Genomic DNA, 22,927 nt, shown 5'->3' on the forward strand with positions numbered 1-22,927 from the left:
TGGGCAGAGCTAGCTGCCTCCTGCTATGGTCTCCACTGGTCCAACCAGTTGGCCTGGCCAGAACCTGCCTTCTCCGAGTCTTAGTTTTCCTGGCTGAGAATAGGAAAGCATTGCCTGGTTCTCCCCTGCAGGGGGTCCAGTGTTGGGTCATTCTGGGTGGCCTTTGCTGGCCATCATCCCCCACCCCTGAGCCCTTGGCACAGTCTGGGGGTGCTCTTTCTAGGAGGCAGGGCAGGAGGAACTGGGCCCACTGGACAGAGCAGGAACCTGGGTGGAATATTCTCAGGTAGTGGCAAGGCTCACCTGAGCTTCCTGCAGCTGCCTTTTGGGGATGGCCTGCCTCTCCACTCTGACCCCACAGAAAGCTCCAGCTCCCCCTAACCGGCTGCTTCCTCTCCTCAGGAGGGCCGCTTGATTTTCTCCGAGACCAGCCCACCCGTCCAGCAAAATAGAGTCCCTCAGGGTGACGGTTGATTTTCTAAAGGTGCCCCTTGGCCTGAAGAAGTCGGTGCTAAAGGAGGTGGCAGTGGGGCCCCCCAAAAGGCCCCAGCCTGTGGCCCTGGAGCGCTACAAGGCGCGGCGTTCAGACGCCATGGACACCGAGTCCCAGTACTCGGGCTATTCCTACAAGTCGGGCCACTCCCGCAGCTCCCGCAAGCACAGGTGGGTGTGCGTGGGGCGCGACGCAGGCGGGGGGGGGAGGGGTGGAAGCATGCACAGGGGTGGTGGACTGGGGGTGGCTGCTGAGAAACCCGGGTCCTCCCCTTGACCTCCTGTGCCTGTTCCCCTGGCCTCCTGCCGCAGGGACCGTCGGGACCGACACCGCTCTAAGAGCCGAGACGGGAGCCGTGGGGACAAGTCGGTGACGATCCAGGCTCCAGGGGAGCCCCTGCTGGACAATGAGTCCACGCGAGGGGATGAGCGGGTGAGCGTCAGGGGGATGAGGTCTAGGCCAGGTGTTTTCCAGACTGATCCCTGGAGAAGTTAGAGGTCCATCAGAAAGGGGAAGGGCCTGGAAACCTGGTCTCTTCCAACAGCAACCAGATCAGGGAGGGCATCTTGTGTCATACGTCTGCTAAGTGTCCCAAGCTAGGACCTTGTTTCAGTAGAATTCAGTAGAATTTCAGTAGAATTCAGAGATCCCTTTGGAAGCAGCAGCCTCTTTCGTCTTTATGACCCATGTGACTTGGGCTGTGTAATGGGAATTGCCTGACTCCTCTGGGCTCAGGCCAGCCAGTTAGGGGGTTGGGCATCTGGAGTGGGAGGGGCTGGGAATCTGGAGTGGGAGGGGCTGGGGGTGTGGCAGCCCTGAGTTTTCCTTGAGCCTAAAGGCATGGGCACTCCAGCGCTCTCTGGTGTCGGACTATAGAATAGCACCTCTGGTCTTAGGGTAGGTGGGAGGAGTCGAGGGAGAAAGGGGAGGGAGAAGAAGTGAGCCTGGGGAGACGGAGGAGGTTCTGGAAGAGAGTTCTCTGGGACAGGGCTGAGCAGGTTGCTCCTGGTCTAGCCTCTCTAGCCCACTGTGTGCACCTGGCAGGGAGGTCAGGGGGCAGAACCCAGTGCTGGCAGAAGGCAGAGGCAGGATTTGAGTTGACTGTGAGGTTGTCCGTGTCTCATTCCTCCTTTTCTTTCTTCTTGGGAGCATCTTAGGGAGCTGGAGACTTCACAGGACATCTCTGTGACTGACACTGGGGATTCCTGGGTCTTGGGAGCAGATCAGTACCTGAGGGAAATGTTATCTCTCTCTTTCCCAATCCCATCTTCTCCCAGAGACCTGGCCTCCTGAATTCTTGAAGCGACCCTGAGACCTGATCAGCTCTTTGTTGTTGACAAGTGCCCAGGCCCTTGATGCTTGGAGCGCCTAGGCAGTGTGGCTGAGGGTCATATTAGGGTTCCCTGAGCTGAGAGCAGGCAGTGCCTCCACTTTTCATCTTCTGGTCAGACTCTTCTCCTTTCCTCGGCGAGGAGATTCTTCCACCCCCTAGTCGATGACCCTGCCAGGCAGTCTCCTACACTCCCCATTCTATCTCTGTCCTGTAGCCTGAATCCCCTGGATGTCAAAATGTGACTCCATATTCCCAGGCTGCCCACGAGTTAAGGGTGTAGGCACGAATGACCACTGGTGGTCTTGGGGCTCCTCTGAGGGGTGGCGTCCAGCCCCTGCAGAGGAACAGCTTGAGTGGACCACACTCAGAAGGGCACCAGGGGACCTCAGCCTGTCCACCCACTTGCCTCCAGGAACAGGCAGCCCCTGTGTGGTGGGCATTCAGATGGCCCAGTAGAGCCAGCCAGGCAGACCAGAGACCCAGAGTGGCCCCGAGTCTGCACTGTGTCTCACATGCCCCACATTCGTCACTCACCTTCCCCAACCCTTCCTCCCGGTGTCCTCTTCTCTTCACCATGCTGCCTTTGTCAGGTCACTCCCTTAACCAGAAACCTTGAGTGGCTCTCCATACTTGGAGGATAGGTACCTGTTGCTTATCCTGGCCTTGCAGGTGGCCTGCTCGAGCCTGCCCGCTTTGCCTGGAGAGTCTGACCTCGGATCCCAGTCTCTGGCTGAGCAGCTCCCTGGCATCTGTCTTGTACCCTCTGCTCTGAGGGTACATGTGTAGTTTTTTACTGTCTGGCTGATGGCATGAAGCTCCCACAGGGCCCAGGTCTCAGATGTCCCATCCCTGCAGAGGCCAGGCTTGGGCATGCAGTGGAGCTCAGTAAATACTTTGATGGCTGCATGTTTGTTGATTGCCCTCTTTTCTCCTCTCCCTGCTTTGCTCTCTGTCTTCTCTCCGCTCACCTTTTCTCCTGTGTCCTCGCCTCCTCCTCCTCTCCCCACATTGCTGCGGCCCTTCCTGATGCAGGACGACAACTGGGGGGAGACGACCACAGTAGTAACGGGCACCTCGGAGCACAGCATCTCCCACGATGACCTCACACGCATCGCCAAGGACATGGAGGACAGCGTCCCGCTGGACTGCTCCCGGCACCTGGGCGTGGCGGCGGGGGCCACGCTGGCCCTGCTCTCTTTCCTCACGCCGCTGGCTTTCCTGCTGCTGCCCCCACTGCTGTGGCGGGAGGAGCTGGAGCCGTGCGGGACAGCCTGCGAGGGCCTCTTCATCTCCGTGGCCTTCAAGCTGCTCATCCTGCTGCTGGGCAGCTGGGCCCTGTTCTTCCGCCGGCCCAAGGCCTCTCTGCCCCGTGTCTTCGTGCTGCGTGCCCTGCTCATGGTGCTCGTCTTCCTGCTCGTCGTCTCCTACTGGCTCTTCTACGGCGTGCGCATCCTGGACGCCCGCGAGCGCAGCTACCAGGGCGTGGTGCAGTTTGCCGTGTCGCTGGTAGATGCCCTGCTCTTCGTGCACTACCTGGCTGTGGTCCTGCTGGAGCTGCGCCAGCTCCAGCCTCAGTTCACACTCAAGGTCGTGCGCTCCACCGACGGGGCCAGCCGCTTCTACAACGTGGGCCATCTCAGGTATGGGCGCGTCGGGGCAGGCAGACGGGCCTGGGGAGGAGGCTGAGGGGACCGTAGGGTAGGAGGGTGTGATGGTGGGGCTGGAAGGGATGGGTTAGGAGGGCTGTGTGGGACGGAGTTGCGTACTCTGCACATCCTAGGTTTTCAACAGCGTTTGTCAGGCTAAGGGTCCTGGAGCAGGTAAGGCGGGAGTTAGGAGTTGGGAGTGAATAGATGAACAGACAATTAGAGATCGGGGATCTTAGAGAGGGATGGACCAAAGAGGAAAAAGGTTTGGGGCATGAACAGGGGCTTTTTGGAATCACGTTTCTAGCTCTTTCTTGGAGGCACAGCCTCTTGAGGACACTTAGTCAGTGGTCACTGAGATGAGCTGGCCAGAGGAGGGACTCCCCTCCCCAGAGGAAAAGATAATGAGGAAAGTTCTTCAGCCCCCCCTAAACTTGTGGGCAGGATGGCCGCCCTGGCCATCCAGAGTATCAATAGCACCTCCTGGTCCTGCAGGGAATCTTGGGGGGGAATGATGGAGGGGAGGAGGTGACCCTTGGCTGGGGACCCTGGCCCGATGCCCTTTCTCCCCTGGGCTTTCTCTCCCTGGGGAAGGCTTGGGAGCCTGGTAAGTAGACCTCAGGCCCAGAGCCAGGCTCCTTGGAAGCAGCTTGTCCCTGCCCTCTGTCCTCTCCTGCCCTGCCAACCTGCCCTGATGTGTCCCTCCCCCTGCGCCCCTTGTCTGTCCGTTCTCCCTCCCCCTCCTGCCGTGTCCCCCACAGCATCCAGCGCGTGGCAGTGTGGATCCTGGAGAAGTATTACCATGACTTCCCTGTCTACAACCCTGCCCTCCTCAACCTGCCCAAGTCCGTCCTGGCCAAGAAAGTGTCTGGCTTCAAGGTGTATTCCCTCGGAGAGGGTGAGCGGCCCTGCTCCTCGGCCTCCTGGTCTCTTCCCAAGCAGGATTCCCAAGTTCCTGCCTCCTGTTTCTCTTTCCCCCTTCTTGCCTTGCTTTCTCCTTTCCCCAGCCCGTGTCCCAGCCCCTTCTGTTCTGTCATTTCCCTTAACGCCAGGTGGCTGGTCTTAGCTGCTGACTCTACTTGCTGTCCCTTTATGCTATGGTGCGTCCCCCTAATCTGGCTCCTCTGCGTCTGCTCATCAGCCCTGGTCCTAAGCCCTCGCTCTCTGAGCTCCAGAACCTCCTGCACTGGGGAGGAACGTGTGCGGGACTCCTGCCCTCCGGTGCCTTCCTTGTTGCTTTTCTGTGGGCCTCTCCCAGACGCGGCCAGGAGGGTTGGGAACGGGAGGTGTTGCTGGGGGGTGGACACAGCTTCCTCTGGATGCGTCGGGTTGCTGGCTCCAGACTTCCTGGAGTGAGAAAGGAGGCCACGCTCTGAAGTGGCCATGCCCTCTCTCTCCTGCTCCTGTGCAGAAAACAGCATCAACAACTCCACGGGCCAGTCCCGGGCTGTGATTGCAGCAGCGGCCCGGAGGCGGGACAACAGCCACAACGAGTACTACTACGAGGAGGCCGAGCATGAGCGGAGGGTGCGCAAGAGGAGGGCCAGGTGGGTCCCTGGGGGAGGAGGGGGTGCTGGGGGCTGTGGGGTGTGGATAGGCTGGGGAGAGGAAGACCATCGGCTTCTGTAACTGCTAATGATATGGGTGGGGTGTGTGCATTCGCTCTCTGTTGCTGCCTTAATAGATCCCCGTGAACCCGGTGCTGCAAAACACCCCACATTGATTGTCTCACAGTCCCATGGGTCAGGCACGGGTGAGCTGGACCCTCCACTCAGGGCTCATGGGCTGAAATCAAGATGACTCTCGTTTGAGCCCGAGTCCCCTTCCAAGCTCACTGGCTGTTGGCAGAATCAGTTCCTTGTCACCTGGACCCATAGGCAGTTCACCTTTTCCTCCAGGCCAGCAAGACCAGGTCTCTCTCTGACTTCTGCCACCAGCCAGAGAAAACTCTGCTCTTAAAGGGCTCATGTGATGAGACCAGACCTGTCAGGATAATCTCCTTATTTTAAAGTCAACTGACTCAGCACTTTCATTGCATCTGCAAAACGTACCGAGATTATTGGATAACCAGGGGATGGGCATCTGATGGAAGTGGACGGGGCATTTGATTCTGCCTACACAGTGGAGCAGGGACTATTAAAGGATGTGAGCCTCCCTGGCAATGGCAGGGATTGAGGCTAGACTAGCCCTCCTTCCAGTAGATCTTGTAGGCTTGCTCAGCAGATGGTACATTTTTACCTGCAAAAAAATACCATATGCTAACACATATATATGGAATCTAAAAAAAAAAAAAAAAAATGGTTATGAAGAACCTAGGGGCAGGATGGGAATAAAGACGCAGACCTACTAGGGAATGGACTTGAGGACACGGGGAGGGGGAAGGGTAAGCTGGGACAAAGTGAGAGAGTGGCATGGACATATATACACTACCAAATATAAAACCGATAGCTAGTGGGAAGCAGCCGCATAGCACAGGGAGATCAGCTTGGTGCTTTGTGACCACCTAGAGGGGTGGGATAGGGAGGGTGGGAGGGAGGGAGAGGCAAGAAGGAGGGGATATGGGGATATGGGGATATATGTATATGTATAGCTGATTCAGTTTGTTATAAAGCAGAAACTACCACACCCTTGTAAAACAATTATACTCCAATAAAGATGTTAAAAAAAATAAAATAAAATAATATCCATTTATTTCCCAGGAAAAAAGAAAATGAGGTTCTAGTGCCCATATCTTGGTAAATTCTTGAACGCTGTCCTCACTTCTCCTTTTTTCCTGTTCACATTGTTATGTGAATGCTAGTCATGCCTGAAGATTCTTTCTTGGTGCTTACTGTTTGCCAGGGCCCACCTTGGTCTGTTGGGATTTCCACGGAGGAGGAGTAGAGGGTCATGGAACTCTGCCCTTCCTCCCACATGATCTCCAGGCTTCCAGGGAGAAAGGTAGCCCTGACCCTGTTCTTACACGAGGCTGCAGTAGACTGAAGGTCAGCAGCTCCATTTCTGTGACATTGCAGCAAGTCTCCAGTTGTCTCAGAAAAGGCCCTCGTGGGAAGGAAACCGGAGATGTTCCCTTCCTCCTCTACCTTTGCCCTGACTAGGGTCTTTGGATCTCCTGTGCTGCCACCACCATAGGGGACCCTTTCCTTCCCCATTACCTTGGTTGTAACGAGGAGAAAACTATTTCCCTTGGTTCAGATCCTGAGTCAAAAGGATCTTTTCAAAAGAAACTTTACTGAGACACTTGGGGGAAGCAAAAGAATAAACAGAGACATGGTAGACTTACACAGATCCACACGTTTACTTAGCCCAGAATCCCATCCTAAGCTGCTTGAAGTCCCCAGGTTCCTGGGTTTCCGGATACTGGTATTGTTTTGTATGTCTCTATGCTTTTAATGTAAATTGGCTTCTTTTCCCTGCTTCCCCCTTAACAGTATATTTTTGAGATTCACCCTTGTCTGTATATCTGGTTTGTTGCATCTCATCGCTGCATAGTACTCAGAGAAATCTTCCACCATCCTGACCAATATTTGGATGATGGTCATCTTCCTAATTTTTTCCATTTTGATGAATAAGTAGTATCTTATTAACATTTTAATTCTCTGATTACTATCCAGTGACGACTTCATCTATTTTTCTGCCTTTCAGGTCTCTTACCAATTATTTGTTCACTCCTTTGCCCATTTTCAATGCTGTTCTTACCTTTTCCTTCTTGATTTGCAGCATATTTTTTGCATTACCTCTGCCCACCCCAGGTGTTAGTTAATGTTGCCCATGCTGTCATGGTTGAATAGGCATCTGTCATTTTGATGTAGTTACAGCTATTAATTTTTCACCCACTGAAGTGTGATTTGGGGGGTCTTAAGGAGGCTTTTTCTAGGGTTTCATCCATAGTTGTCTCTCTGGGTTTGACACTAGATTGTCCTCCTTGGGTCCCTGGGCTGAGCTCACTGAGCTCTACAACTGTTTCCTATCCCTAGAGGGGGAAAGACCCTCCCCCTCTACCCAGCTGCACACATGCATGTTCACATGCACACACACAGCCCCCAAAGCCTGGTTCTTGACTCCAGTTGGGTGCGTATTGCTTCAGGGAGAGCACAAAGGCCTGACCTCGCTCAGGCTGCTGGAGGGCGGAAGCTGGGGGGAAGATGAGAGGTTGGCGTCTGGTCCATACTCCTCATGTCCCCCAGGCTTGTGGTGGCCGTGGAGGAGGCCTTCACTCACATTAAGCGGCTGCAGGAAGAGGAACAGAAGAACCCCAGGGAGGTGATGGACCCACGGGAGGCAGCCCAGGCCATCTTCGCATCCATGGCCCGTGCCATGCAGAAGTACCTTCGCACCACCAAGCAGCAGCCTTACCACACCATGGAGAGCATCCTGCAGCACCTTGAGTTCTGCATCACTCACGACATGACACCCAAGGTAGGCCCACTCTGCCCCCGGCATCCTTCCTCTTTCCCCAGTTCTGGCCCCTTCCTTTCCACTTCCTTCTCCCTTATTCTCTCACCTCCTTCCGTACCCTCCATCCCTCTCTCTCTCATCTCTACCTCTGTATAGTCTCTTCTCTCATCCGTACTCCATCCACTCCATCTCTGCATGGGGTGAAGTTCTTAAGTGGTGAGGAGAAGAGGGAGTTTCAGGACCATTTTGGGAATGGTTGAGACCTATTTCTCATCTCTGTAGGGGTTCCGGAATTTTCAGATCCAAACTCCCACCTTTACCCCCCTCACCTCCAGAAGATGTTCTTTGCACTGTGCTCTTTTTGAGCCATTCCCACCCTTCAGCTCTACGGCCAGCTTCCTAGAATTGCATCCCCTGAGCCATCTTTGGGGAACAGGTGACTAAAGATGTTGCACTTTAACTGTGACACCTCTAGCTTTCTGCTGGTGCAGCCCTGCTGGACGCTACCCGTACGAGCAGAAGGGAGAAGAAGGAAGGACGAGGGAGGGCTTGCCCGGGTCATAGCAGGTGCCGGGCATGAGGGGTCAGGAGAGCTGAGTCCCAGGCCCGACCCTACTGAGCCATATCACCTCCGTGGGCTCCCGATCCCTCATTGATAAACTAGGGTCTGAGGCAGATGATCTCAGGCCCTTTCCTGCTCTAACATTCTGAGATCGTTTGCAGAGAGTGAGCTTGGGCACATCTTGGTGGTCTTTGGAAGCTGTACCCCCCGAGGGGTAAAGGAGGTTGGGTGGGTGGGAGGGAGAACTTCCTGTGAAGTCCCTTCTCCCTTCCTCAGGCCTTCCTGGAGCGGTACCTGGCGGCTGGACCCACCATCCAGTACCACAAGGAACGCTGGCTGGCCAAACAGTGGACACTGGTGAGCGAGGAGCCGGTGACCAACGGGCTCAAGGATGGCATCGTTTTCCTCTTGAAACGCCAGGACTTCAGCCTGGTGGTCAGCACCAAGAAGGTTCCATTCTTCAAACTCTCCGAGGAATTTGTGGACCCCAAGTCGCACAAGTTTGTCATGAGGCTGCAGTCTGAGACCTCGGTGTGACTGTGCAACAGCAGGGGGAGCGGGAGATGTGGGGGCTCCTGAGGGTGGTGGGGGCGTGGCCCTCAGGCCCTGCCACATTCCTGCCACCTTCTTCCTCTTGCTCTAGTTTTTTTTTTTTACTTGAATTAACCACCCCCCCACCTGTCTCCTCCCCTCTTCCTTATTTACCCCCTGTGAACCTGGAGAGACCATCCTGCTGTCAACAGTACCTGGGAAATTCCCTCTCCTTCTCCCACCCTCCTCACTTTTGTATCACTCCAGGCCCTGCAGGAATCAGTGCCTCTCTCCCTCTCCTTTCCCTGGGTGACAGTCTCTTCTGAAAGGGCACAGGGCCCACCTGAGCCCCACTCTCGAACCCAGGTTCCTATAAGCAGTTCTATCCAGCGGCCCCCAAAAGGGTTTCTCTGGGGGGCGCAGATCTGACTCCAGAGAGCCACGGTGCCAAACTCCTGGGCAGCGCTACCTGCTGCCTCCTGGCGGCAGGTGGATCTGCTCCCCCTGCCCGCTCACCCCAAGCCGGAGTTCTTGGGCAAGGATCCTCCTGCATCCTCCCACACAGCCCCAGCGTCCGGGGCCTCCCTGCCAGGGTTATTTGCTTCCAGCTGTTTGAGCCTCTCTCCCCCATCCACACATATTCAGAGCAAGGGAAGATCCCATCCTTTACCCTGAAATCTCTACCTTCCATTTCTGATTTGTGTGGTCACGTGTGACCACAGGCAAACTGAGATGGAAAACCTCTGTGACCACTTTTCTTGGGCCCTGGGGGACAGTACCTTTCTTCCAAGGGGTCTTTCCCTGGGGGAAGGTCGGGAGAGAGCCCCGTGAACATCGCTGACCCCTACCCTCTGAACTTCCTTCACCTCTGTTCCCACCACGGTGGGACGGGTCTCCCCCTTCCCAGTGAAGGATGCCACGTAGACTCCTATACAGAATTAGTGGCTTGCAGACCCTGACCCATCCTGGTGGTCTCAGCCAAATGTTTTTCTTTCCTTCACCAGCCACCCCCGGTCTTGCTGTCTCTTCTCTCAGCTCCAGAGACCTGTTGCCTCATCTCTTTTTGGGGGGGAGCCAGCAGCTCCTCCTCATCCCCTGCCTTAAGTCCACTTCTTTGCCTCAGGGGTCTCTTTTCCTTGGCTGGCCAGGGTCCCCCCTGTTCCCTCACTGCCTGGTTTTCTGGGCTCTGGTCTCCCTCTGTATTGGGGTGAGGGACCAAGATTGCTGCCTTTGATGGGTACTTAGCCCCTCACCCCATTTAGCTTCCTTAGTCTTTGCACCCAATCTGAATTCTTGAGCAAAATTTGCTGGCCTTCTAATACTTACTTTCACTGTAAATCTGAGCCTTTAAATCAGACACCCTTAAATTATGTAGTTTTAGCCAAGGGGAATAGAACTAAGAAGTACTCACATACCTCCAGCCAGCACCCATGTTGGAGAGCATTCTGGTGGCTGGGCTGGAGCAGTCCCCTGGGCCAGTCCTCAAATGCCCCTTTATAAGCCCGTCTTTCCCCTGGAAAACTCATTGTTCTTGCCTTGCAGAGTGCACCCTGGGATAAGATCACAGTTGATCCCTTACCAGGGAGTCTTCTCTGTGTAGTGGCAGCCCTGGGCATGATGGAGCCTGGGGATTGTTTCTCCTGCTGTCCTTTCTGAAAAAGCACATCTTTCCACACACCGCTTACTAGAGAAGGGTTCTTCGGCCAGTGCTTACCTTGTCTGCACTTGGGTGGGTTATGGGGCTGATCTAGGCAGGGCCTGGAGGTCGTCCTTGGGCCGGGGCTGTGGGTTTGGGGAGAAGCCTGAGTGAGATACATCCTGTCCTGGGGGTCCTGGGAAGGTATTTTTTCCTTCTCTTCAAAGACCTGGTTTCAGAGGAGTCCCTTCTGGGTCACATTTCTAAATACCTCACTATCCTGGAAAACGGGGCCTGGATGGTGATTGGGGTCACTGCCTTTGTGGGCAGGAGTGGGATGTGGTGTGGTTTGAGGAGGAGTTGGGGTGGGGAGAGGGAAAGTCTTTGGGATCAGAGTCGCTGCCCTAGGTTAGGGGCGGGGGAATGTTTATTGTAAGAACCTGCCATGTTTTTAATCACTGTGATTTTTTTCATTCCCTTTTCCTAAAACAAAAAGACATTCCCCCCCCCGCCCCCCACCCCCCCGACTCTCTCTGTAAGCACTAAGGGCTGTGACTGAGAATGGTAGTGTTTTGGTCCTTTGCATCAGAACTGTGGTATCTTTGTCTTCTTTGATTATTGTTATTATTATTTTTTGAAATGTCAGGATGAATTGTCAAGTGTATGGCTGTGTTTGTCTTTTGCTTCTCCTATATGGGAAGTTGTCTTCATGCTGTGAACTGCTGTGGGGTGTGCAGCTGACTCAGTCCCTCTGAGCAGTGTCCCCCACTTTGCCTGTCCCATCACATGCTGGATTTGCTCGTTCTTCCCCCGTGGGGGTGTTGCCCACCCATTACCACCCGCGCCCCATATGCCACCATCAGGGATGCTGTGGCTGGGTCTCTCCAGTGCTGTTTTCTATGACTACATGGCATCCTAGCTCATCCCCACCACACCTCTCAGGCCTTCCTTTTCACCACCTTGGAAGGCTGGTCCTCCTTCCCTCCACACCAGGAAGCTGCGCCTCAGTCCTTCACCTACCTCGCCACTCTGTCGCCGTCCCCATTCGTCCCTTTCTCTTAAACTACTCTTCATGCTCTCTGTTTCTATTCTTGTTTATTTCCCTTTAGCTTCTCCTTTTTTCTTCCCAACCCCCTCCATTTCAACCCTTACCTTTTCACTTCCCCATCCCCACCTCAGTCCTGTTGCAAACCCTGACACAATACCTGTCATGAGACATTGGGATTCTTTCTCATCTGAAACGTTTGTTTCCCAGAGTTTGTGCTTCTCTTCTTCTCTGTTGGGCCTGGATGAGCTCCCTTGCCCCTCTGTAGTGTCTGTCAGTCTGTCTTCTTTTTCCTCTGCCCTCCCCATGGGGCAGCATTCTGCTGATGGTCCTGGTGTGTGATTGTTGTGATTTGTTCTTCTGTGTGTGAAAGGAAGAGGAATTTTTGAGTTCCTTCCAAGTGAGATTGTAAATGTAGAATTTTCCACTGTTGGATCTAGATTTTTTTTTTTCCTTTTTTTGGGTTACAGAGCTGAGACCTTGTGCATGCATGTAGAAAATTGTAAAATGTAAATTCTTTTTTTTTAATATATAAAAAGCTTGTTTTTACAGTTTGCAGTGGATCTAAACATTATGACAATTTTAGGGATTTTTTTTTTCTTAAACATAGGAACTAAAACTGTACAAATTTTTTTTATATAAAATAAAGACATTTGACTTTTGTGGGGGCATTCTGTTGCTTTTTTCTTTTTTTTTCACAGGAGTAAAAAGAGCCAAAGAGGGTCAGGAAAGAGTGAATGTATGCTCCTTGTTAGGGAGTGGGTGGGCCAGGAGGGGGCAGCGTGAGCTCATCATTGCTCCACTCTTTTCAGGATGAATGAAAAAGGAAGTTGCTTATTCTGAGAAGAGAGACACTTGGGAACGTGAGGACTCAGCTGTTCTCTGGGATGGTTAAGGAGGAAGGAAAGATTCCTGTCTGAGTGGGTTCATAGGAGTTTCAGAGAACAGTTGATGATTTCATTCAATAGTGATGGCTCATCACATTTTATTAAGAAACATTCCTGGGCTTCCCTGGTGGCGCAGTGGTTGAGAATCTGCCTGCCAATGCAGGGGACACGAGTTCGTGCCCCGGTCCGGGAAGATCCCACATGCCGCGGAGCAACTGGGCCCGTGAGCCACAACTACTGAGCCTGCGTGTCTGGAGCCTCTGCTCCCCAACAAGAGAGGCCACGACAGTGAGAGGCCCGCGCACAGCAAGGAAGAGTGGCCCCCGCTCGCAGCAACTAGAGAAAGCCCTCGCACAGAAACGAAGACCCAACACAGCCAAAAATAAATAAAATAAATAAATAAAAATTTAATAATGGTGGTTCTAAAAAAAAAGAAACATTCCTGAAGTGTATCTTGTGTTACTAAGTATCGTCTTATTTCTACCATTATCTCTCTAATCTTTCAGATACTGCACAAAAGAATTTTCTGGCAGTAGTCATTTATTTAAAATGGAAATATTCTGTTGGCACTGTGCTTGTCATCAAGCCTTGGAATTATCATTGAGAGATCAGGGCCCTTCTCTCAGCTCTACCCAGACCCAAGCTTCTCTGTGACTTTGGGAAAAATTCTTAGCATATAAATCTCTTTCTAAGGTTAAAAACAAATGAACCAGCAAATGTAAACTTTCCTGTGTGAAGTTAACCCATTTACTAGATTTGGTCCTCCTCTACCCTGCTTCATACTTTGCCATACTCTGAGGATGCAAAGACCAGAGTTGTATCCTTGTCCTGGAGGAAGATCCAGGCCACAGGGAGGTGACAGACCAGATAACCTAACACAAGACTGTGTGGCCTGTTCACAGGCAGAGCACAGATTAGTCCTGACTGGATTCCGAGGAGCTCAGAGAGCCTCCCTTCAAGAAATTTAAGCAGTTTGTTTAAGAATCAGGACTGGGTAACGCTACTTCCTTGAGGGGAGGTTTATCTATTCTGTTCACCTAAGTATTCCTAGCATCTATACCAGTTCCTCACATATAGTCGGTGTTCAGTTAAAAAATTTATTGAATGAATAGTGAATTATAAAAAACGAATGATACAATAGGGGCATATAAAAGAGATCATATACTTACTTCTCCCTTTAAATTTGCATTCAGGTCCTTCTCATGTGAAAATGAATTAAAAAAACCTTCCCTTGGAACTGCATCCCCATTCTCATAGCTCTGTCCTTTCTGTAACTAGGCTTTTAATTTCACTTGCTGTTTTCATTTCACCTCAAAGCCAGCTTTTGACTTACTGTGACCAAATTTCTACCCTACCATGCCTCTGAAATTATTCTTGTTCTTTTTTTAAAAAATTAATTAATTAATTAATTAATTAATTAATTAATTATTTTTGGCTGTGTTGGGTCTTCGTTTCTGTGCGAGGGCTTTCTCCAGTTGCGGCAAGCGGGGGCCACTCTTCATCGCGGCACGTGGGCCTCTCACTATCGCGGCCACTCTTTTTGCGGAACACAGGCTCCAGACGCGCAGGCTCAGTAGCTGTGGCTCACGGGCCTAGCTGCTCCGCGGCATGTGGGATCTTCGCAGACCAGGGCTCTAACCCGTGTCCCCTGCATCGGGCAGGCAGATTCTCAACCACTGTGCTACCAGGGAAGCCCTATTCTTGTTCTTAAATACCTTTTAGTAAATCTCTATTCAGTGCCTATGACGTTCCCAGCCTGGGACTAAAGTGCTTTGGTTGGTAAAGGTAGTGGATATGTTCCTGGCTTCTCTGAGTCCACCCTTGTGGACCCTGGAGGAGTCTGTATTTAACCTCATGAATCTCCTCCTCTAATGCCAGGCCCAGGAATTAACAGATTTAAGGCCAGATCTCATGGGATCATATTTTCTCTCAGGGTTTGCTGAAAGTAAAGGTGATGATCCCACCCATTTGTCATGTAACAAAGGGTATTTGTAACTTAGCCGAAAAGACATATTTTTTCATGGAAGTACTGTGCCTATCACTGAAGACAGAGACTCAACTTGGTGGATAGTCAGGATCTTGCCTGGGACTTCTTCCCATAGCTGCCCAGATGTGAATTTCCAGCCTTTGCCTTTGAAATGAAGCCAAGGGGGAACCAGGGGTTAGGGCTCTGGGTGAGAAGACGTAAGAATCTTTAGACCCAGTTCTTAGTGATTCCATATTAAGTTTTTTTGTTTGGGTCAGTTGAATGGCTTCTACAAAACAGAAAACCGGCTGCTTAAAATAGCCCCTGGCTTTTTATTTGTTAGTTTAAGCCAGTAATGGAAATACTCTTCCAGGTGCTGGGAAGGCTGGCTGCTATGAGAGGAAGTCAGCCTTTGGAAAACCATTACAGTATCAGCGGACAAATGGTCATGGAAGATGCTAGAGAGAGAGTTCAGGACCACCCACACAGTGGAAAGATGTTGGGAAACAGTCATCCCTGTCCAGCTCTCCAGTTTCTCTGTAGGCTGAGAATGGTGTCCATTTCCCTTGTTACAAAGGACAGGGTAGACGTGTCATCCTAGGAGCTCATAATAACAAATGCCAAACTGAAGTATGTATGGAAAATTGGGAGAAGGTACTGATTTAGATTTGGGAAAGTTGGGCAAGGCATTGACCTCTCATTTCATCCCAGCATGTTTTAGGAGGATACTTAACTGTGTGCTGTGCAGGCAGGCAGATAAAAAGATAAAACATGGTCCCCATCCTCTAGGAGTTCATGGTGATTCATGGGAAATTTTATTATTTTGTCGCCTATTGTAGGCACCCAAGAGGTGGTCAGTACCATTAGCAAGAGACAGATTGAAGTCAATACTTGGTGAGTGCATTGAGCTTGATAGGTAAACTATTTGACGTCACCACTCAAAAAAGAGACATCAGGACGATTGATATCCTGTAAGGGCGACCACTTTGGTGGAAAAAAGTTAGGAGTATGAGATCTTCATTTGTGTCCTGTCCCTTCTGCTTGCTTTTGGGCACAGTTCACCAGTGCAGCTGCTTCACCAGGGGCAAATATGTGGTTAAAAGTGAAAGTGGATTTTTGGGGTAGTGAAAATACTCTGTGTGACACTATGATGGTGGATACGTGTCATTATAAATTTGTCCAAACCCATCGAATGTACAACACCAAGAGTAAAACCTAATGTAACTTACTGACTTTGGATGGTCAATATAGGCTCATCGATTGTAACAAATGGACCACTCTGGTGGGGGATGTTGATAGTGGGGGAGGCTATGCATGTGTGGGAGCAGGGTCCATATGGGAACTTTCTGTACCTTCTGCTCAATCTTGCCATGAACTTAAAGCTGCTCTGAAAAATAAAGTCTGGTCAAAAGGTACGAACTTCCGTTAAAAGATAAATAAGTACTGGGAATGTAATATACAACATGATGACAATAGTTAACACTGCTGTGTGGTATACTTGAAGGTTACCAAGAGAGTAGATCCTAAAAGTTCTCATCACAAGGAAAAAAATGGTTTTTCTCTTTTTTTTTTCTTGCATCTACATGAGAGGAAAAATGTTAACTAAACTTATTGTGGTAATCATTTCGCAATACGTGTAATTCAATTCATCATGCTGTATACCTTAAACTTATACAGGGCTGTATGTCAATTATATCTCAATAAAACTGGTAGGAAAAATAAAGCCTATTAAAAACAAAATAAAACCAAGCATAACCTTAGTTCTAGACACAGGCCTATTAATAAAAGAAATAATATAGGCACTTGTGATTCAGGAAAAAAAAAAGTGAAAACGTATGCAATTTCCCCTGGGTTCCTCAAAGTGTGTCACCATGAAGTTTGAAAATCTGATAAAGCCAACGGAAGAGGAGCGTCTGGGAACCCATCAACATAGTGACAGCTGAAAATTTGCATGCGTCCACAGCCGTTTAACTTAGTTCCAGTTTCGGGTTCTTTCAAGTTCCTGTTAATGTTTGTTCTTTTTCGTATATGAATGTATGACTTTAGGGAGAGTTGACTGGGATAGTTTTTACTGCAGTAAATAACTGTTGTTGAAGGGTATGCCCCTTCCCTTATGAGACAAATAAGCTCTGGGGGTCTAATGTACAGCATGGTCACTATAGTTAATAATACTGTGCTGTGAACTTGAAACTTGTAAAGAGAGAAGATCTTAAGCATTCTCACTACACACATAAAAAAGTGGTAACTATGTGAGGTGGTGGATGTGGTCACCTGCTTGTGGTAATCATTTCACAAAGTAGACATATATCAAATCACCACGTTGTCCACTTTAAATATATAACATTTTATTTGTCAATTATACTTTAATAAAGCTGAAAAACAGTTGTTGAAGAACTACTTGTCTTCTGCCTGTTTACCTACATCCCAACACTTTATTTCTGTTCTCAAAAGTGAAATCCAGTTAAAAAGGAAGCAGGGAAAGCTGACTCTAAAGATTTCATTTTCCAGGACCCGTCAGTAGTTTGGTGCTTCTGGTTGGCAGCATATCGAAGAATTTGATACCAGGGAATCTGCTACCTGGAATTGAAATGTTCAGGTGGTTTTTATTCTATCTTGAAGGAGGTCCCTAAAATAGAGCTTCTCAAACTTTAATTGTGCCATGTAGCAAGCATGAAAATCACTTGAAGGTTTAATAAAAACGCAGATTCTGATTCAACAGATCTGAGATAGGGTCTGAAATTCAGCAGTTCTAACAAGCTCCCAGGTGTCTTAGCTCAGGTTGCCATAAAAATTACCGTAGACTGGGTGGCTTAAACAACAAAAATTTATTTTCTCACAGTTCTTAAGGCTGAACGTCTGTGAACAGAGTGCTCGTGTGGTTAGGTTCTGGTGAGAGCTCTCTTCCTGGCTTGGTGGAGGGTGAGTGAGTTCTGGCCTCTTCCTCTTCCTATACAGACAATAATCTCATCATGGGGGCTCTACCCATAAGACCTCATTTGAAACTAATTACCTCCCAAAGGCCCCAACTCCAAAACCATCACATTGGGAGTCAGGACTTCAACATATCAATTTTGGGGAGAACACAATTCAGTCCATAGTGCCAGGTGCTGCTGCTGTTGTTCTGCAGAACTTACTTTAAGTAGTAAGACCCTAAAAGAAGCTTTGTGTTCCTATGACAGCTTGAGGGGCCCAAACATCCCTTACTTAACACTGAGATGCTGGATCCAGGAGATATGTTGAGATCTAAATTTCATGAGTATAATAAATAGTTTGGTAAACTCATTGTTCCTTATATTATAGAATCGCACCATCTACATCAAATTGTCATTTATGAGACTCTTAAATGATATGTTGTGATATGGCCTTATGTGTAGAGTTTATGCAAAGCAATTCATTGGACCTCTTAACTGACCCAGAGAGACATTCATAATGACATAGAAAAGATCCAAGCTAGTGAGACTTTATCACTAGAGGCCACAGAAATTAAAGGAACAGCTTACAATAAAAATTATCTGACCATAAATTTCTTGCCAACATGATCAATAAAACAGAGGAAATTCAAGAATTTTACCAAGTTTAGAGAGTTTCAGATAAGCTTCTTTAATGTATTTCAATACTTATATTAATTGCTATGGGCATAGAATGAAAATAAACTGTAACAATATACCAATAATTTACACATGCCTTCTCAAGTTTCTTTGTGAAAGTCATTGAGATTACTATGCAGTCTTTGAGATCATAATGATCATGTTCATTATGTTACTGGAAGCTGCCTTATCTGTGTCCAGTGTTTTCCATTCATTTTAGTCATTCAACAAATATTTGTTGAGCATCTTCTATGTGCCAGGAACTATGCTAGGTATTGGTGATATGGCAATGAATAATATAGATGTGGTCTTTGTTCACAGATACTGATCACATAATATCAAATGTGATGAATGTAATGAAGGAATAATGGGACCTTATAATAGGAACCTAACCAAGAGGGGCCAACTGGGAAGGTTTCCTTGAAAAAATGTTATTTCATCTCCATGGAAAAACTTCTGCTTGAAAACGTGGGGCGCAAGAACTTTTTCACCAGGAAGAGCCTCTCTTTCTCTTCAGTGAGGAAACTGTGTCCAAGTAATTGCTAAAAAGTGAGTGTCAAAATCATGGGACTTTAGGAAGTTGTCAATAGGTTTCCTGGAGAAATGAGGGAGTTACTTTATTAAGGTCAGTGATGGTAACTGAAATAAAAGTTATAAAAAATATTTTAAAAATAAACAAATCTTTTGTTTTAAGAATAAAATAAAAAGAGATAGGGAAAGAATAAAATACCTAAGAATAAAATTAACCAAGGAGGTAAAAGGCATATACTCTGAGAATCATAAAACACTGATGAAGGAAACTGAAGATAGTACAAATAAATGGAAAGTTATCCTATGTTCATAGAATGAAAAAATTAATACTGTTAAAATGTCCATACAACCCAAAGTAATCTACAGATTTAATGCAATCTCTATCAAAATACCCAAGACATTTTTCACAGAACTAGAAAAAATAATCCTAAAATTTATATGGAACTACAAAATACCCTGAATAGTCAAAGCATTCCCAAGAAAAAAGAACAAAGCTGGAGGTAACACTCCCTGACTTCAGACTATGCCTACAAAGCTACAGTGATCAAAAAAGTATGGTACTGGTATGGTAATAAAAACAGATGCATAGATCAAGGAAACAGAATAGAGAGCCCAGAAATAAACCCATGCATTTATGGGCAATTAATCTACAATAAGGAAGCAAGAATATACAATGGGGAAAAGACAATCTCTGCAATATGTGGTGTTAGTAATACTGAACAGCTACATGTAAAAGAATGTAATTAGAACACTTACACCATTTACAAAAATAAACTCAAAAAGGGTTAAAGACCTAAATATAAGACCAGAAACCATAAAATTCCTAGAAGAGAACATAGACAGTATGCTTTTTGATATAGGTCTTAGCAATATCTTTTTGGATCTGCCTCCTCAGGCAAGGGAAACAAAAGCGAAAATAAACAAATGGGAAACTTAATCAACTTAAAATCAAACTTAAAAGCTTTTGCACAGCAAAGGAAACTGTCAACAAAATGAAAAAGCAACCTACTGAATGGGAGAAGGCATTTGCAAATGATATGTTTGATAGGGGGTTAATATCCAAAATATATAAAGAACTAATATAACTCAATATCAAAAAAAAACTTGATTAAAAAATAGGCAGAGGACCTGAACAGGCATTTTTCCAAAGAAGACATACAGATGGTAAACAGGCACATGAAATGATGCTCAACATCATTTATCATCAGATAAATGCAAATTAAAACTACAGTGAGATATCACCTCACACTGGTCAGAATGGCTATCATCAAAAAGAACACAAATAACAAATATTGGCAAGAGTGTGGAGAATCAAAAAGAACACAAATAACAAATATTGGCAAGAGTGTGGAGAAAAGGGAACACTTGTACACTGTTGGTGGGAATGTAAATTGGTCCAGCCACTGTAGAAAACAGTATGGAGTTTCCTCAAAAAACAAAAAATAGAACTACCATATGACCCAGCAATTCCAGTCCTGGGAATATACCCAAAAAAAAAAAAAAAAGAAAACACTAATTTGAAAAGATATATGCATCCCAATGTTCATAGCAGCATTATTTATAATTTCCAAGATACAAAAGCAACTTAAATGTCCATCAACAGATGAATGGATAAAGAAGATGTGAGATACACACACACACACACACACACACACACACACACACACACACACACACAATGGAATACTACTCAGTCATAAAAAAGAATGAAATTTTGCCATTTGCAACAACATGGATGGACTTGGAGGGTATCATGCTAAGTGAAATAAGTCAGACAGAGAAAGATAAATACTGTATGATATCACATAAGTGGAATCTAAAAAATAAAACAAGCTAGTAAATATAACAAAAAAGAAACAGACTCACAGACATAGAGAACAGACTAGTGGTCACCAGTGGGGAGAAGGAAGAGGGGGGAGCAAAATAGGGGTGGAGGATTAAGAGGTACAAACTACTATGTATGAAATAAATAAGCTACAAGGATATATTGTACAATACAGGGAATATAGCCAATATTTTATAATAACTATAAATGAAATATAACCTTTAATATTGTGAATCACTGTGTTGTACACCTGAAACTAATATAATATTGTAAGGCAACTATACTTCAATTAAAAAAGAGAGAGAGAACGAAATTTTGCCATTTGCAGCAACATGGATGGACTTGGAGGGCATTATGCTAAGTGAAATAGGTCAGACAGAGAAAGATAAATACTATATGATATTGCTTATATGTGGAATCTAATAAGTATAACAAACTAAGTGAATATAGCATAAGAGAATCGGGCTCACGGATGTAGAACAAAAACTAGTGTTTACCAGTGGGGAGGAGGGTAGGGCAATATAGGGGTAGAAATATAGCCAATATTTTGTATTAATGGAAAGTAACCTTTAAAATTGTATAAAAACAAAAAATTTTTAAAAACCAAAAACCAAAAGCAAAAGAACAAAAGCTCTCTTTGGAAATCTAAAAAGAGAGAGAGAGAATTAGAGAACCTAATGTGCCCTGCTGATATATATGTATGTACCAATTGCTCAAAACTAAAGAAAAGAGGAACTTGGCAGAAATCTCTCATGTTTATACCACAGAGTCCATACCTGGTACTCGCCCGTCCTCAGCTGCCATGGTTCTTCCTGAGAGCAGGGTCTTTGCCTTGCCAAAGCTTATAACTAGTTGCTGAAAGTGTGTACTGTTTGAGGAAAATCCTGAGTTAAGAATTTTTAGTTCAGAATTTTATTTTCTTTGCATTTTTAACAAGCCACATGGAAACCCTACTTTCCAGAATTCCTGGAATGACACATATTTGACTAAAAAGATGCCCACGAAAGCCTGCTGGGTGCTTCAGGTGGGACCTCACAGAGTTTTAGCATCTTGGAAGGTCACTACTTGTTCAGACTTTCTATTTTTATCAATTAATCAAGGGGAAATAATGGAATCAAACTAGCCATACATACAATTATAAATAAGAATGCTACTTTATTAATTTATAACAGCTGGTAGGTCTAGTTTGGGAGCTGGGTTGGTCAGCTGTACAGGAATATTCTTGGTGAGGCAGATCAAATGGGTAAATTAGCCTCTTGTAGGGTAAGTACAGAACAAGACAGAGGAAACTGTAAATTCTGAAAGGACATGACTAAGTGCTGTAGTACTTCAATGCCCTTCTCTCTTTATCTACACACTGTACCTGGGGGAAGTCATCTGGTCCCATGGCTTTAAATACCATTGTATTCCAGATAACATAGCATAGTGGTAATGCACTTGGGCTCTGGAGTTAGCCTGCCTGAATTTTTCTTCTGACTTTACCTTCATTAGCTGAGTGACCATGGGGAAAATTTCTCTGTTTCTTCATCTTTAAAATGAAGATAATAATACAGTGCTAACCCCATATGGATGTTGAGAGTATAACTAAGAAAATATTCATGAACCACTTTGATAGTGCCTGGGACACAGTAAGCACCTAATAAATGTTAGTTATATGCCAAGTACTCTCAAGTCTCTATTTCTAGCCCTCATTTCTCCCCAGAACTCTAGAACTGATTCCCTGCTCAAATCTTCTTCTTTCCTGGTGATCATGTTTCATTAAACAGCATCACCATCCACTTACATGCTCAAGCTAAAAAACATAGGACTTACCCTTGATTCTTCTCTTTTTCTCATTCCCCACATTCAGTCCTTCTGTCTGCTCCTGGAACACATCTTGCTCATTTTCAATGAAGGGTCTTTTATTAGGTATTCTCTGCCTGAAATGCTGACCACTTGACCTTCTTTTGCCAGACTCTTATCATTTAAATGTCAGCTTAATGTCACCTCCAAGAGAGGCTTTCTATAAACAGCTCAACCTGTAATAGCCTTGGAAGATAAAGATAGTGTTTCTCTGTGAGCAGAGGGCAATGACTTAACCAGACTCTTGAGAGTGACTCTGTGTCAGTAAGCGAGGCTTTGCATTTACTTTCCATTTCACGTGATGGGCCCAGGCTTGAGCGACCAAACTTCTGATTTTGGTTTACCCAAAGCTCTATTTCCTCACTACTGACAGCATTAATTTTAACTTTGGGGATACCTTGACTAAGTGAACACTGCCTTATCACCTTATGGCTGGTACTTGTGGGGTTTGCTGTTGCATTGTCGCAATAACATCTCTTCCTCCTCCCACTCAGCAGAAAATGAACAGGCACACTACCAAACGTAAAACAGATAGCTAGTGGGAAGCAGCCGCATAGCACAGGGAGATCAGCTTGGTGCTTTGTGACCACCTAGAGGGGTGGGATAGGGAGGGTGGGAGGGAGGGAGATGCAAGAGGGAGGAGAT

The 22,927-nt window shown here is 47.1% G+C and overlaps 1 protein-coding gene across 1 annotated transcript; it reads left to right on the forward strand.

Annotated features, from left to right (window-relative positions):
- Positions 1 to 587: 587 nt before the first annotated feature.
- On the forward strand, positions 588 to 9,046 carry VANGL2 (VANGL planar cell polarity protein 2). The gene is made up of 7 exons (XM_068538309.1): positions 588 to 663; positions 805 to 925; positions 2,859 to 3,466; positions 4,234 to 4,370; positions 4,884 to 5,019; positions 7,660 to 7,891; positions 8,709 to 9,046. Exons 1-7 carry the CDS (start codon positions 593 to 595, stop codon positions 8,967 to 8,969), a joined length of 1,566 nt encoding a protein of 521 aa, XP_068394410.1. The 5' UTR covers positions 588 to 592; the 3' UTR covers positions 8,970 to 9,046.
- The last annotated feature ends 13,881 nt before the right edge of the window (positions 9,047 to 22,927 follow it).

This window comes from Eschrichtius robustus, chromosome 3, assembly GCF_028021215.1.
Source record: "Eschrichtius robustus isolate mEscRob2 chromosome 3, mEscRob2.pri, whole genome shotgun sequence".
Lineage (NCBI taxonomy): Eukaryota > Metazoa > Chordata > Mammalia > Artiodactyla > Eschrichtiidae > Eschrichtius > Eschrichtius robustus.